At 37.0% G+C, this 16,785-nt stretch overlaps 1 protein-coding gene across 6 annotated transcripts in view; it reads left to right on the top strand.

Annotated features, from left to right (window-relative positions):
- Positions 1-16,785, top strand: part of PLEKHH2 (pleckstrin homology, MyTH4 and FERM domain containing H2) — a 134,642-nt gene that overhangs the window by 71,143 nt on the left and 46,714 nt on the right. For all 6 annotated transcript variants that reach the window (XR_011646095.1, XM_004447292.3, XM_023588051.3 and 3 more), the window contains 5 exons: positions 2,006-2,142; positions 2,249-2,359; positions 2,522-2,608; positions 4,075-4,233; positions 12,252-12,332. Coding sequence is in view for 5 of the 6 variants with exons in the window: in XM_004447292.3 (XP_004447349.1) it covers positions 2,006-2,142; positions 2,249-2,359; positions 2,522-2,608; positions 4,075-4,233; positions 12,252-12,332 (575 nt within the window). In the remaining variant the exon portion in view is untranslated. The remainder of the gene's footprint in view (positions 1-2,005; positions 2,143-2,248; positions 2,360-2,521; positions 2,609-4,074; positions 4,234-12,251; positions 12,333-16,785) is intronic.

Consider the following 16,785-nt stretch of genomic DNA (forward strand, 5'->3'; position numbering starts at 1 on the left):
ACAAGCCATGTAGTCTTTTTTTGTCAGCCTAAATTATCTTATGTGCAAGAGAGGAACCACATTATTATGGGAATAATGTGAGATAATTGGTCAAAATAAAATTTATCTTTCATAGTTACTGTGTGGTATTCTGGATAGTTCCTGGGGTAGACTTTTTTCAGTTAAATTTGTTGCACTGATAACTGGAAGAAAATACACCTAGACGTTATTTGTTGGTTAATCTGATATTAAAATAAAATGGAAGTCAACAGAAACTTTACCTTGGGCATGTTTATGATTTTGAATAGACTTTGAAGACATGTTCTGCATGGATAGAACTTTGAGAGAGATCTAATCACACGAAACGACATCCGCATTTCACAAAAGCCTAAGGCAGCCCGCTACGTCTGTAGGTTTCCAAGCTGTGTTCCAGGGAGCTCCCTGAGTACTCCCCCACTCCTCAGCTTCACCCAGAGCCCCTCAGCATTCCCTGCCCTAACGTTTTGGGCTCCACTGGTCTCCCTGCTCCATTATGGCCCCTTACAGCCAGAATCGCATCTTGTCACACTTTTGCTCAAAAACTGCAATGGCGCCTCATCATGTCTCTGACCTCATCTCCTTCCTCTTCCTCCTTCACTCTGCTCCAGCCACTTTCTGGAGAACATACTGGGCATGATTTTATTTCAGGAACTTGGCATTGGTTGTTTCCTCTGCCAGGCCCTGGCACTGGTGTTCTTCTCAACTCTGTGGCTGCCTCCCTCAGCTCTGCCTTCTCCATAAGGCCTACCCTGACCATGTCACTCAAACTAGTCCTCTGCCCTCCCCCTTCCGCTGGTTCTTTTTATGATCCCTAGTCTGCTCTACTTTTTCTCTTTTCCGTAACCCTTACTGCCTGTTTGCTGTCTGTCTCTCCCTATTAGAATTTATGTTCCATGAGGGCAGAAATTTGACTCTTTTGTTGTCTGCTCTCCCTAACGTGGGAGTCAGTGCCTGGCACCCTGACCCTGGGGCTGACAGCCTGAGATTTGCAGTTGTACTACAACCTCGACCCTGCCCAGCTATTTGCCTTTGGACAAATCCTTTCATCTCTGGGCCTTGGTCTAATCTATAGAATGAGGACATTAGCCAGGACCAGCTCTGAGGTCCCTTGTAATTCTAAAATTTCTGTTATTCTATGAAAAATAAATAATATATAACACAACTGTTAGTTGTCTTAGCCCAAATAAATGAGAGTAATGGTATAGCGACATTGTCCTAATATAGCTTTTAAAAAAGTTAATAAGGACTTTAAGAAACTGCTGGATACTTTAATGAATAATAAGTCCTTGATTTTACTTAATTTAGGCAAAATTGTGTGCAACACCATTTTTAAAAAGTTATTTTATTTCCACTTTTATTTAATGACCCTCCAAATGTGCCTTGCAACTTGCAGGTAGTTTTCCATAAAAGGTGAATTATGAAAATATTTCACTGAATTTTACTTTATAGCTGCTGGCAAATGAAATAATCTGCTTAAATCTTTAAGTCTTATTACTTCTCTTTTATAAAATATTTTTAAAATTGTACACTATTTAATATTTTATTGGAGTTATATGAAAAATACTACTCAAATTTTCTCTTTCATGTGAAAGTACTTTAAAATGATTACAGTATTTAAGTGATTTAAAATTTGATAAAGCTTGATAAATTAAGGTTCACATTTGTTTGCCTGTATATCAGTATGTAGTTGCACATATTTTAGCTCTTAATAAAAGATATATTCATAGATTATTGCATATACTTATAACTGTAAAAATAGCTGTGATTGTAAATAAATTATTTTTCATGTTTCCTTGTCTTCCTTGGATATTTGCATTACAGTTATGTGGTCTGCTTTAAAAGTTCTTCATGTCTAAAGGCATGAGAATAAATCTAGTTTGGAGGCTTGTGATTTAGAAATAGTTGCTATCCATAGGAGAACTGACAGCTATCATTTGGGGCACTCCAGTATTAAATATTGATTTGATTTATTACCTTATTCTTTTAGGTATATCTCTCTCTTCTGTGGCATCTGAAAGTGATTATGCTATTCCCCCAGATGCTTACTCCACTGACACAGAGTACACACAGCCAGAGCAGAAGCTCCCTAAAGCTTGCTCATCTTCCAGTGACAATGGGAAAAATGTAAATACTTGTTTGTTTTTCCTTTTTTTCCCTAACCTTACTGAATCAATTCATTTGAACCTCCAAAAGGAAACTTAAAACATTTTTAAAAAATCTTTTTAATTAGGAACCACTGGAAAAATCTGGCTATTTATTAAAAATGAGTGGTAAAGTCAAGACTTGGAAGCGAAGATGGTTTGTTCTTAAAGGTGGTGAATTACTTTATTACAAATCTCCGGTAAGTATAAAGTGCTTGCTATTTAGAACTGAAACCCTCAAACTATGACTCAAACTCCTGATCGATTTTTATCCCTCCAATGCAATTAATCCCTCCAAAGCATTTCTTTTTATTACTGTTACAGGTAATCACTTTACATGTGGTTTTCTTCCTTTCATACAGAGTGATGTAATTAGAAAGCCCCAGGGTCACATTGAGCTTAGTGCATCCTGCAGTATTTTAAGAGGAGATAACAAACAAACAGTTCAGGTACTTGTTTTTTTTTTTTCAAGTTTTTTCTGTTTTGATTTGTTTTATTTTTGTATCAGGCAAAATTCAACTCTCAATTATCCATGCTAATGTGAGAGGACATTGGGTGATTCAATGTTTGTCTATTTGCTTTTGGTTCAATTTGATGTCGCAACAGTATGTGAAACTCCTGGACATCTTAGTTAAAACCATAATGTAAGCTAAATTTGTGTTGGTTAACTCACCACTACACTTTATTTTATTTACCCTTTATCCCTTTGCACTGTTCTTTCTCTATATTTTATTTGTCATACACTCTCAGCTCTCAAACTGTAAAGCTGTCATAGTAGAAGGTGAGCTGATAAATGATTTCCCAATTAGATGTTAGTAATTTAATATACTGTGCCTCCAGGAGTGTTTAATATAGAATCCAGAAAATGGCAGGCCTTATGTGAATTTCAGAAGCTGTAACATCTAAGCAGAAAAAATATTGGTGAGCAGAGAGGCTGACCTAGTTCCCTCCAAATCACATCACTGAGATAGCTGCTGCCCGTTCTACCCATACTAAGGCAAATCTTGACAGAAAACCTTTAAATTCGAAATGCAGGCTACACATGATTTAAATTCAGGTACTTTTTTCCTGAAATGCCTTTAATAATCATGGTTTCCTTCTCTTGATCCTATAGAGGACAGAACACAGCATTTGGTTACTGCTCAAAACTTTAGAAAGGAGAATCAGGAAAACCTTTGTCTTGGAACATGACACATAAAAAAGCAATTGTATGCTTCTGAAGTATTTGGAAAACTTGCAGCGTGGTTAAATTGACACTGGAGAATTGAGCGTTCATAATAACTGATCGCATGTTAGTTCCAAGAATTTCTCCTCTTATGTCCAGTGTCTTCTTATATTATTTTATTTATAATTCATTTGTTCATTTCTGTCACAAATAATTCTTCTTTATTGGCTAAACAATGTGTTATTTTATTATAGTCTCTAGTCAAGAATTTTACTTCTTTTTAAAAGTTCTGTATTGTTCTGCTCATTTCAACAGCTAGGAGGCTGTAGCACATTTAAGAGAGTGGTAAAAGGAAAATGTGATGATTAAACAAGATAAAAAATCATGACTCAAGAAATTAATGCTAGTGGAGTGAATGTAGCTCAAGTGGTTGAATGCTTGCTTCCCATGTATGAGGTCCTGGGTTCAATCTCTGGTACCTCCTTAAAAAAAAAAAAAGTTTAATGCTATTGTAAGTTTTTAAGTAAACGGAAATGAAAACACTTTTTTAAAAATTTAATTTACTGTAATTCTCACAAAATGGTTAAACTATTCTAAATTATTATGGATTTGTATTTATTTAGAACTAAGGAGACAATGTTGGGCATGCTTATTTCTGTGTTAAGTAATGATGTTTGAAGAATGGACAAGGAAATGCTAATCTTAACTCTTCAGAATTTCTTTTCCTATCCCATTCTCATCTCATTCTAGTTGGCCACTGAAAAACATACATACTATCTGACTGCAGATTCTCCCAATATACTGGAGGAATGGATAAAAGTGTTACAGAATGTTCTTCGAGTACAAGCTGCCAACCCACTTTTCCTGCAGCCTGATGGCAAACCATCTGTGAAGGGTTTGCTCACTAAGGTAGGAACCTTATAGGCATAACACAAAAGGTGGATGTTAGAAAACCTATATATTGAATATTTATATTATCTTGGAGTAGGGAAGGATATTTTAAGTATGATGCCAAATACAAAATACGTAAAGATTTTAAAAATGACAAATTTGACTACTGTAGATAAATATATAAATATTCTATCAAATTTTCTATCAGAAAAAGTTTCAACAGACATATGAGAGACTTTCAAAAAATATTTGCCACATGGAAGAAACAGCTAATATCCTTAATATTTAAAAAGTTTTTTCAAATCAATAAGAAAAGGATGATTACCAATGGGAGAAAGAGAACAAAGGATTTGATGATCAAACAGTAGAGGTAGTAGATATACAAAGAAATGCAAATAATCAATAAGCATATGGAAAAACAATTTTTTTAAAAGCACAAATTAAAATAATGGATATCATGTTTTAAAAATCTGATCAAAAAGGAAACATTTTTTAAATTGTAAAACCTAGTATTGACACAAATTAAGAAATCTGCTAGTGAGAGTATAACTGTCAAAGGCAATTTGGCAATATCTTGGCCAGAATGTTTCTTTAGTAAATGCTTGTTGAATAATGAGTAGCAAATGTTTTTAAAACATGGCATACATACCCTTTGATCCAGGAATCTCATTTCAAGAAATTTATCTTTAAAGGAAATGACCTTAATTTGTAAAAGATTTCAATATAAGGATGTTCATCACAGCATAGTTTATTTATTTTCTGTCTTTTTAAACAAGGTCTAATTTATATATAATGAAAGGCACAGATCTTAAGTGTAGAGTTTGATAAGTTTTGACAGATATTTACCCCTCTGGTACCCTCACTCTATCAAGATATAGAACATATTCATTACTCTAGAAACATCCTTTTCACAGCACCATTTATAATAAAGAAAACTTGGGATTAATTTCTTTGTAGAGTTGAAGACAGCTTAAATAAATTTTTTAATACGGTTTTTTTAAAAAGATTTATTTATTACCCCCCCACCCATTGTTTGCACTTGCTGTCTGCTCTCTGTGTCCATTTGCTGTATGCTCTTTGTGTCTGCTTGTCTTCTCTTAGGAGGAACTGGGAAGCAACCTCCCATATGAGAGAGAGATACTCAATTGCTTGAGTCACCCCAGCTCTCTGCTTTGTTGTGTCTCTCATTGTCTTTCCTCTTTGCGTCTCCTTTGTTGCATCATCTCGTTGCGCCAGCTCGCCATGCCTGCCCATAGCACCAGCTCACTGTCTTGCTCATCTTCTCCAGGAGGCACCAGGAACCAAACCCAGGACATCTCCCATGTGGTAGAAAGGAGCTCAGTCACTTGAGCCACATTCAGTTCCCTTAAATAAATTTTTGTAAATGAGGTAATGCATCTCTATGCAACCATTATAATGTTGTAAAAGAATATTTAATACTATAGAAATATGTTATGATGTATTGTGAGGTGATAAAATCAGTAGAGTGTAGTATTACATTATTATCTCATTTATGTTATATATATTCATAGAAAATGTCCAAATGGGAAATACATCAAGGTGTATTGGTTGTCTGTGTATGATTTTATTTTATTTTTGCTTTAAAAAAAATTTTTTTTGCTTAATTTTGTTTTCTAACTTTTTGAGGATGAATAAGTATTCATCTATCCTAAGATAAGTATGATTTTTAATTTTTAAAAAGCTTATTGGTCATTTTTAAGAAAATACAAGAAGATATTTGTACATATATACTTTTAAAAATATTTTTTTAATTTATTTTTAAAAGTACATAGATCACACAAAATGTTACATTTAAAAATATAAGAGGTTCCCATATACCCCACTCCCCATACCCTCCACCACTCCCTTATCAACAATTCTTTTATTAGTGTGGTACATTCATTGCATTTGATGAATACATTTTGGAGCACTGCCACACAGCACGGATTGTAGTTTATATTGTAGTTTACACTCTCTCCCGATCCATTCAGTGGGTTATGGCAGGATATGTAATGTCCTGTATCTGCCCCTGCAGTATCATTCAGGACAACTCCAAGTCCCGAAAATGCCCCCATATCACCCCTCTTTTTCCTCTCCTTGCCTCCTGTAACTCCCATGGCCACTGTCTCCACATCAATGATATAATTTCTTCCATTGCTAGAGACACAGTAATTCTATAGTAGAATACCAGTAAGCCCATTGTGGTCCATAATTTATTCCCTAGTCCTTAGGACACTGGGATGGTGATTCCCACTCTACCTCTTAATTGATCCCACATGGCTGATGGATGGGATTCTCCTACTTGCAGTTGTAGACTCTCTCGGTTCCTTGGTGTGGTAGTTGACCATCCTTACCTCCTTGTTAGCTGACCTGGGCAAGTCAAACAAATTGAAGAGTAGGTGTTGCAACTCTGCTGAGGCTTAGGGCCCAGCTGACACATGGACAGTCCAGAGATTCAAGTCTCCTGGGCATATATCAACCCCAGCGCCAACCACAGGTTCAGTAAAAAGGGCAGAAGAGACATGTGTGGAGAAGTCACATGTGAGTCCAACTCCATCACACTCAGGAGCACAAATTCCAAAGTAGGGCCCACTGACAAGGCACCAAATCTGGAGCCATCTGCCATGACCATAGAACCTGGGTGTCTCCATAGCCCCTCAGGATCACCACTTTCTGGGATTATATCTACTTTGGCTGTCTCTGAGATCCTGCATAAGCACAACCCCTCTGATGACCTCCCAACTCATTTTGAAGTCTCTTAGCCATATAAACTCTTTGTCTTTACTATTTCCCCCTTTTATCCAAGGTCTTTTTCTAGTTGCATCACCAGGCAGTGCTTGGTAGTAATCCCTCAGCACCAGGGAGGCTCATCCCCAGGAGCCATGTCCCACGCTGAGGGGAAGGTAATGCATTTATATGCTGAGTTTGGCTTAAAGAGTGGCCACATTTGAGCAAAAAGGAGGCTCTCAGGAGGTAACTCTTAGGCACCCTGCAGCTCTAGGCCAAGTTGAAATTTCAAGTGCGCAGGCTTATAAGCATAGTCATTAGTATCAACATGATCCTGCAGCAAAGTTTTTTGGTTAAGTTTGTTTGTTTAGTGTGCTTATTTTTGCTTTATTGGCATTGTCAGTTTCTGCTTTTATTACATTTCTGTTTTTCCCTAATTCCCATTTCATAGTTGCATTTTAAATGACTGTAAGTTGCTCTTATTATCAGATGACTAAATCATTAAGATTTATAGACAGGATGCTTGTTAAGTTTCCTTTCTACCATTTGTGAAGGCTGTTCACCCCCATAATTTCACTGCCAGGACCCTATGAGAGGAAAACTTTCCCCAGTTTTTCTGAGTGATTTGTTCAGAGCTCATCTTCAGGTTATTATTTGGGATACTGTACAAGAGTATTTCAATACTTCAGAGGGGAGAAGCTTTTTCAAATTGTCAAATTAACATTATTATTAATTACAGAAATATGTCGATATTAAGAATTTTACTAATTTGACTTTGAATGTTCCTGCTATCTTTATTTTAATGCTTAGGAAGAACACTTCTATATAAGTGTTCATTTGCTTAGAAAACAAAAATTTGTTGAGCATGCTAAACAATGTGCTTGAAGGATATTAAGACAAGGCTCACTCAGAGAGCCGCCTCATCCACTGGGAAAGTCAGGGACATAGGCATATTCAAAATATGTGTAAAGGGCAATTATTGAGATGTATTGTAAAGCCACAGCAAACCCTTATTTAGGCTGTGGGATCAGGGACAACTTCTCCAAGACTTGCCAGTGCTGTGTCTTCAAGGCAGGGCAGGGAGTTAGCTAGACCAAATGGGAGTGAGAAGGGAAGGCCTTCCAGGCTAGAAGACAGAATCTCCAAGCAGTGTTGCCTACACTGGAGGGGCCCAATAATGATCATGGAGAGCTTTTTTTGTCTTGTTAAACTTCACGCTGAGGATGATTTGGAACTCTCAGGGTTTGTAACAGGGACATGGGTATATTCATGTTAACAGATTGCTTTTAATAGGAAGATGAATTCATGGGAGGCAAGCTGGAGGGGCTAAGCTTAGGAGGAGTGGTTCGCATACAGGGATGACACTCTGAACTGGCCATAGAGAAAGAGTGGAGAGGATGGGTTTAAATAATATTAGGAGGTAAAATCATCAGTTTGACCATTGATTGAATTTGGGATTAGGGATTAGGAGAAATGAAATACCTAGGTGGAAGGTAGTACCAGATAAAGAGAGTTCAGAAAAGAGGAGCCAATTTAGGAGGATGATTAAAAGGTTATTTTGATGCAATGAATGTGCCACGATGATGAAAGAGGTTGTTGATGTGGGAGGAGTGGGGTGAGGGGATGGGGGCTATATGGGGACCTCATTTTTTTTTAATGTAACATTAAAATAAATTAATTACTTAAGAAAAAGATTATTTTGGAACATTTATAAAATATTTTAGAGCTTGTGAGGATAGCCTTCTAAGAAGTTCAGCTGGCAGTGAATCAGAGGGGTATAGCCATGGGTGGCAAAAGTGGAGTGATAACCAAGGTGACTGGAAATGAATACAGCAAGAACTGTGAGTTATGGGTCTAGAGAGGCAGTGTAGCAAAGAGGCCAGGGCAAGGGCTCTGGAGCCGGACTGCCTGGGCACATGTCTTGACTTTGCCTCTTAACCACTTGTATGACATTGAATAAGTAAATTACAGACTCTGTGCCTTGGTATCCTGATCTATAAAATGGGGATAGTAGTACCAATCTCACAGGGTATTAGGAGGATTAAATGAATTATTTAAACTTGTGAAGTGCTTTAGAACAGTGCCAGGCACATCATAAATACTATAAATGCTAGCTATTATTATTGTTGGAGTTTCACCTAGACACTGAAGTCAGCAAGGCTAGTGGCAGATTTTGTGGTGGAGAGGAAGACTGTGATGGGCACCAAATTCTTTGAGAATGTTGGAGAAAGCCCAGAGTGCTACAGGGATGAAAATAAAGGAGCGGAGAGACTATGGGAGTTTGTGTGATGACAAGGGTTAATCAGGAGATGATATACTATCTTTCTTCAAAGTTTCAAATAAAACTGATATAGTTTCTTTGTTATGGATGCAAGCTAAAAAAATATTCCTTCAGTTTAGTTCTTCAAAGGCTTGAGCTTGATTTGGTTTTATTGTAGTTTTTGGAACAAGTCAGAGTTTTAAGAAACCCTAATACAATTAGGTTTACATATTAAAATGTCTGTTTTTAAAACACAGCTTTTACAGTGAATTGGCAGAGGTCTTCATTAATTTGCAGTTCTATTTGCATTGTTCTATTTTAAAGATAAATCATTTAAAAAATACACTCTCTGTAGCCAGATGCAGTACTCCAGGGCTGCTGAGACTCCTATCTCAGCAGTTTGTATAAAAAGGAAGAAACAATAACAACAAAAGTCTGTATAACACAACCTATTTAAAACTTCCAGGCTTTTTGTCTGTAAATATATGGTTCTAAATTTAATTAAATTGAAACATGTTTTACGAAATTCATTGTTTTTGTTTTTTTTCAAGCATTATAAATCCATCAAACTGTTAGGTGGTAGAGTTATTTGTTTGCTTAAGCCATAGCTTTGAAAGCAGAAGGCCAGCTGTGTTTGTGGTTTTAAAGGAAAACATGTGTTTTATTTCTCCTTATTCATAGTGAGGAAGGAAACATTTATTGAGTAATCACTGTTATCCTTTATTTACATATTCTCATTTAGTCATCACAACAGCCCAATTCTAATTCTTTGAAATATGATTCCATGTTACCAATAAAGAAACTGAGAGTCCAAGGTGCTTGCCTGAGTACATCCATGTAGTCAGTGGTAGAACTGGAATTTAAGCCTTAGTCTATTAAGCCCTACGAGCTTGGGAATTCAATTTACTTTTAATTGAGCCACCTCATACAGTTCAGAGATCTCAAGTCTGTGTGTGGTTACAGGAAATAAGAATTTCTTTCAGGACAGACGGAGACACTTTTATGTTCTCTATGCATCACCTAAGTTAGGATTTGAATCCCTGAGTTCATCCCTTTTTTTAACAACTGTATTCAGTAGGAAATATATCCAGCTATTCCAGTATTTAGGGACAACCAGCCAACATCTTACTTTTTAACTCCCCAAAACTCTGTTAAGGTATCGAATACACTCTCGCCCAGGGCCTTGCCTCTTATAAATATTTGAGTAGCCGTTATCTGCTGGTGATATTTTGCATATCTCTATTGCCATTCGTACCATGGATTATCAGTGCCATCTTGATCACTGGAAATAGAGTCATTGGTGTCTTTGAATCAAATCAGATTAGAGACACAATTCCCACAACCCCAGAACCAGCTCAGAAATCTCATCCTTAAGATTCTGTTTCTCAAGAACCATACCTGGGACCAAATCTGTGTTAGTCAGGGTGCTCCAGGGAAACAGAAGAGAAAGAATATGGCTATATGGGGATATATTATATATGTGTAAATATTATGAGATTTGTTATAAGAATTGGCTCACATGCCTGTGGAAATGGATAAGTCCAAATTCTGTAGGGCAGGCCGCAAGCTGGGAACTTGTGAAAGTCTTGGTTAACTCCCTGGGAGAAACTGGCTGCCGGGCTGAAGTAGAGATGGTAATGCTTCCTTCCGGCTGCTGAAATCATCAGGTCTTCCTTTAAGCTTTAAGGTCTTCAACTGATTAGATAAGACTTCTCATTGCTGAAGGCAGTCTCCTTAGTTGATGGTAGATATAATCAGCCACAGAGCAATTCAATTTAATGATTTAAATCCTTGAAATTCCCTCACAGTAACAATCCGGCCAGTTCTTGCGTCTCTAGACAAACTCAACACCATAACCTAGCCAAGTTGACACATGAAGTTAACCATCCTACTGCTTGTTACTTATCACCATGGGCAAGCATGACGACAGAATTGTGTGGTGCTGGCCATTGTCTTGTTTTCCAGTCTGGCCTCTTGAGACTGAAGCCCACTTAATGTAGTTAACTGTTCCAGGAGAAGGCCTATCCCCAAGTCGAAAGTGGGAAGGGCTAGGGCAGCAGGACACCTCCAGGTAAGTGTAATCATAGGGCAGCCCAACCAGGCACACCGCATTCCAGATGTGGGGCAAAGGGGCTTTCCCTTAACCTTATCCACTGGTAAGGATGGGGCTTTTTGTGTTTTTCTAGGCTTAATTGAAGATGTGCCTGTACCTGTCAGGTAAAAATCTCTAACGCCTATACCTGGGCAGGGAGGATCACAGCAAGGACTTCATAAAGTTGTCAAATGATAAACCTATAAAAAATAATTTTTAAATGGTAAAATGTCTTCCACAAAAACATACATAAATGCGAACTCTGTGATCTTGATGAAGGTATATAGATAGCATCCTGCTGGTTTCATTGCTTGTCTTCCCCACAAAACTGTGAGCTCCTTGAGGAAGAAGACTCCTTGTTCGTTTCTGTATCCCACATACCTACTTGAATCCTGACTATGCAGTGTCAAGAGCTGGATTCAAATCCTTCCCAATCACTTGCCTAACATAGTACTTGTAATATGGGAAGTACTCGGTATCTACTAATAGCTTTTAATATTATTTTATTTAATGTTATTACTTATGGAGAAGGCATCAGATGTTTTGAATGAATGAATCTTTTCCATTTGGGAAATCACTATAATTCTTTAGGTTTTAATTGTCTCATTTGTAAAATCAGGATGTTAACCAGAGAGCCACAGGATTATTTAAAATCTATGAAATACAAAGTTAGGACGTTTTGAAACTAGCACCTTGTTTTATCCATCTTTGAATCATCAGTCCTAGACATAGTACTTGACACATATGAAATGTTTATTAAATATTGACTGGTGAGCACCAAAGCAAAACATGCCATTCTGCTGCTATAATAGGTAAATCTTATATAGCATTTTGTCAAGTCTGGTTGGAATATCAATTATACCTTGTGCAATCTGTATTCCTAAAGTGTAGAAGTTATACTTTTGTGTGTTTGGAATTTCTGAGCAAAAATTCTAATTCTTTGAAATACGATTTCAGGTAAAACATGGCTATTCCAAGAGAGTCTGGTGTACACTTATAGGAAAAACATTATATTATTTTCGTAGTCAAGAAGATAAGGTATGTATGTGTTTTAATATGGTAATTTGTGGAATTTCTTATTTGTTATGGCTTAATATTTTCCCTTTCACTTTTCGGTTCTAAGTAAAATGATAGGATTTTAATAAGGTTGAAATTTTATCTAAAAGTTATTACTGACATAATTACATACCTGTCTTTATTTTCAATCATTAGCCTTATCAGCAGCCTTTAATTAATTCATCCTCCAAGACCTAGGAAAGGTGCTTCTATCCACCACCAACATTAATTTCTCATATTTCCCAGGTTCTAGAAGACTAGATAATGTTGGAAGGAACAGAAGGCTAGGAAACAAGAGCTGGGAAGGGAAAGGAATCTAGTCCTGACCCAGGCCCACAGATTCCTGCGTACCACTTATCCATCCATCCCCTCGCCTCGCCTATTTATATCCTGTTTATTCATTTCTTTAAAACTAATCTCCTCCCAAAATGAACTTGAGTTTTCTTCACTTTCAGAATAAAAAGATAGAATATCTCCAAAGATTAAATGTATGCCCAATTACCATTATGGATACTCCATGTCACCTTTGCATTACTGAAATTTTAAAAAATGAGCCAACATGGTCCAGCAATACTTTCATGAAAAAAAAAAAAAGATTACAGCACCACAGAATAGCAGCCTGTGACTGAGTACAGTGTTAATGAGACCAAACTTCTTGGTTCAGTCAACACCTGGGTCAGTATTTCTCCGTTCTCTTTTCACAGACTGTACTCTCGATCTGACTGGCTGTAATTAAAATGCATACCACAATATTGCTGAGGGATAGAAATTTTTTAAAATTATGTTTTAACTTTATTTTGTACATTTAATAATTGAAAATATAAACAAAACTTAAGACAAAGAAAACACAGGTTGGGAAGCGGTACAACTGATAGAGTGTCCACCTGCCATGTAGGAGGTCCAGAGTTCAAACCCAACGCCTCCTGACCCATGCGGTGGGCTGGCCCACGAGCAGTGCTGATGCGCACAAGGAGTGCTGTGCCACTCGGGTGTTCCCCGCATAGGGGCGCCCCATGCACAAGGAGTGCGCCCTGTAAGGAGAGCCACCCCACGCAAAAAAGCGCAGCCCACCCAGGAGTGGCACCGCACACACAGAGAGCTGGCGCAGCAAGATAATGCAACAAAAAGAGACACAGATTCCTGGTGCCACTGACAAGAATGCAAGCTGACACAGAAGAACATGCAGCGAATGGAAAGAGAGAACAGACAATGGTGGGGGGTCGGGGGGAAAGGGAGAGAAATAAAAAAAAAAGAAAACAGGTGAATAAAAATATACATTTCTCAATTAAATGTACTGGATACATATAAGGTTTTTTTTTTTTAATCATACAATATGTTACACAGTATATTTGGATCATAGTAACACAATCCTACAGTATTTGTCCATCTGTGTCTGGCTTGATTCACTCAACATAATGTCCTACAGGTTCATCCATGTTGTCATATGCTTTATGGCTTTATTTCTTCTTACAGCTGCATAATATTCCATCATGTGAACACACCACAATTTGTTTATCCATTCGTCTGTTGATGAACACCTGGGTTGTTCCCAGCTTTTGGCAATCGTGAATAATGTTACTATGAACATCGGTGTGTAGATGTCTGTTTGTGTCACTGCTCCCAGTTCCTCTGGATATATACCTAGTAGTGGTATTGCAGGGTGATGTGGGAAGTGTACATTCAACTCTTTAGGAACTGCCAAACAGTCCTTCACAGTGGCTGTACCCTTCTGCCTTCCCACCAACTGTGAATAAGTGTTCCTTTCTCTCCACATCCTCTCCAATGCTTGTAGTTTTCCATCTTTCTAATAGTGGTCATTCTCATAGGTGTGAAATGATAATTTCATTGTAGTTTTGATTTGCATTTCTCTAATCATTAGTGATGTTGATCATTTTTCATGTGTTTTTTTTTTTGCCATTTGCATTTTTTCTTTGAGCAAATGTTTATTATTGAGTTGTAACGTCTCTTTATATATCATGGATGTTAAACCCTTATTGGGCATGTGATTTCCAAATATTTTCTCCCATTGACTCAGCTGTCTTTTCACTCTTTTGACAAAGTTCTGGGAAGTGCTAAAGTGTTTAATTTTGAGGAGGTCCCATTTATCTATTTTTTCTTTTATTGCACATGCTTTGGGTGTAAGGTCCAAGAAACCACTACCTACTACAAGGACTTGAAGATGTTTCCCTACATTTTCTTCTAGTAGTTTTATTGTCCTGGCTTTTATATTTAGGTCTTTGATCCATTTTGAGTTGATTCTTGTATAGGGAGTGAGATAGGGGTCCTCTTTCATTCTTTTGGTAAAAGATATCCAGTTTTCCCAGCATCATTTTTTAAAGAGACCATTTTGTCCTGTTAACATGGACTTGGTAGGTTTGTCAAAAACCAGTTGGCCATAGAGATGAGAGTTTATTTCTGGACTCTCAATTTGATTCCCCTGATCGATGTGTCTATCTTTATGCCACTGTAGTTTCGTAATATGTTTTAAGGTCAAGCAGAGAAATTCCTGCCATGTCGCTCTTCTTTTTTAGAATGCTTTTGGCTATTCTGGGGCACTTTCCTTTCCAAAAGAATTTGGTAATTGCCTTTTCTAATTCTGTAAAGTAGGCTATTGGTGATTGGTATTGCAGTGAATCTAAATTATGCATGATATTTATTCTTCCAATTCATGAACACAGAATGTCTTTCCATTTGTTTAGGTCTTTTTTAAAAAGTTTCTTTTAGTGTTGTTTTGTAGTTTCCTGCATATAGGTCCTGTACTTCTTTGGTTAAATTAATTCCTAGGTATTTGAGTCTTTTTGTTGCTCTTATAAATGAAATTTCCCCCTTGATTTCCTCCTCAGAATTGTTCAGTAATAGTGTACAAAAACATTACTGATTTTTGCATATTGATCTTGTATCCTGCCACTTTGCCGAACTCATTTATTACCTTAAGTAACTTTGTCATGGATACTTCAGAATTTTCTAAATACAAAATCATATCATCTGCAAACAGTGAGAGCTTTGCTTCCTCTTTTCCTTTTTGGATGCCTTTAATTTTTTTTCTTGTCTAATAGCCCTAGCTAGAACTTTTACTATCAATATTGAATAATAATGGTGACAGAGGGCATCCTTTTCTTGTTCCTGATCTTAGAGGGAAAGCTTTTCAACCTTTCACCACTGAGCGTGATGTTGGCTGTGGGTTTTTCATATATTCCTTTTATCAGATTGAGGAATTTTCCTTCTATTCCTGTCTTTTGAAGTGTTTTTTTTTTTAATCAAAAAAGGATGCTGGATTTTGTCAAATGCCTTTTCTGCATCAAGATAATTGTGGGGTTTTTTTCCTTCAATTTGTTCATGTGGTATATATGTTGATTGATTTTCTTACGTTGAACCAGCCTTGTATACCAGGAATAAATCCCACGTGGACGCGATGTATAAGTCTTTTGATATGCTGTTGGATTCAATTTGCAAGTATTTTGTTGAGAATTTTGCAACTATTTTCATTAGAGAGATTGGTCTGTAATTTTCTTTTCTTGTAGTACCTTTATGTGGCTTTGGTATTTGGTATTAGGGTGATGTTGGCTTCATAAAATGTGTTGGGGGAAATGGATTTGACTCAACTGGTAAAGCATCCACCTACCACATGGGAGGTCCAGGGTTCAAACCCAGGGCCTCCTGACCTGTGTGGTGAGCTGGCCCACATGCAGTGCTGATGTGCACAAGGAGTGCTGTGCCATGCAGCAAATGGACACAGAGAGCAGACAACTGGGGGAGGGGAGATAAATAAAAAATTAATCTTAAAAAAAATAAAATAAAATGTGTTGGGTAATTTTCCATCCTCTTCAATTTTTTTGGAAGAGTTTAAACAGGATTGGTATTAAGTCCTTTTGAAATGCTTGGTAGAATTCACCTGTGAAGTCATCTGGTCCTGGACTTTTCTTTGCTGGGAGACTTTTGATGATGGATTCAATCTCTTTAAGTGTGATTGGTTTGTTAAGTTCTTGTATTTCTTGTAGCATCAGTGTAGGTTGGTTGTGTATTTCTAGGAATTTGTCCATTTCATCTAGGTTGTCTAGTTTAGTGGCACACAGTCTCTCATAGTATCATTTTATAATCCTTTTTATTTCTGTGGGGTCAGTCATAACTTCCCCTCTTTCATTTCTGTTTATATTTCTTTACATCCTCTTTCTTTTTATCTTTGTTAGTCTAGCTAGGGATTTGTCAATTTTATTGATCTTCTCAAAGAACCAGGTTTTGGTTTTGTTGATTTTCTCTATTGGTTTTTTGTTTTCAATTTCATGTATTTCCACTCTAATCTTTATTAATTTCTTTCCTTCTGCTTGCTTTGTTATTCTTTTACTAGTTTCTCTAGTTGTCCAGTTTAATCTTTGCTTTTGGCTCTTCTTTTTTAATACAAGCTTTAGGGCTATAAATTTCCCTCTCAAGACTGCCT

This window comes from Dasypus novemcinctus, chromosome 17 (genome assembly GCF_030445035.2).
Source record: "Dasypus novemcinctus isolate mDasNov1 chromosome 17, mDasNov1.1.hap2, whole genome shotgun sequence".
NCBI classification, from domain to species: Eukaryota; Metazoa; Chordata; class Mammalia; order Cingulata; family Dasypodidae; genus Dasypus; species Dasypus novemcinctus.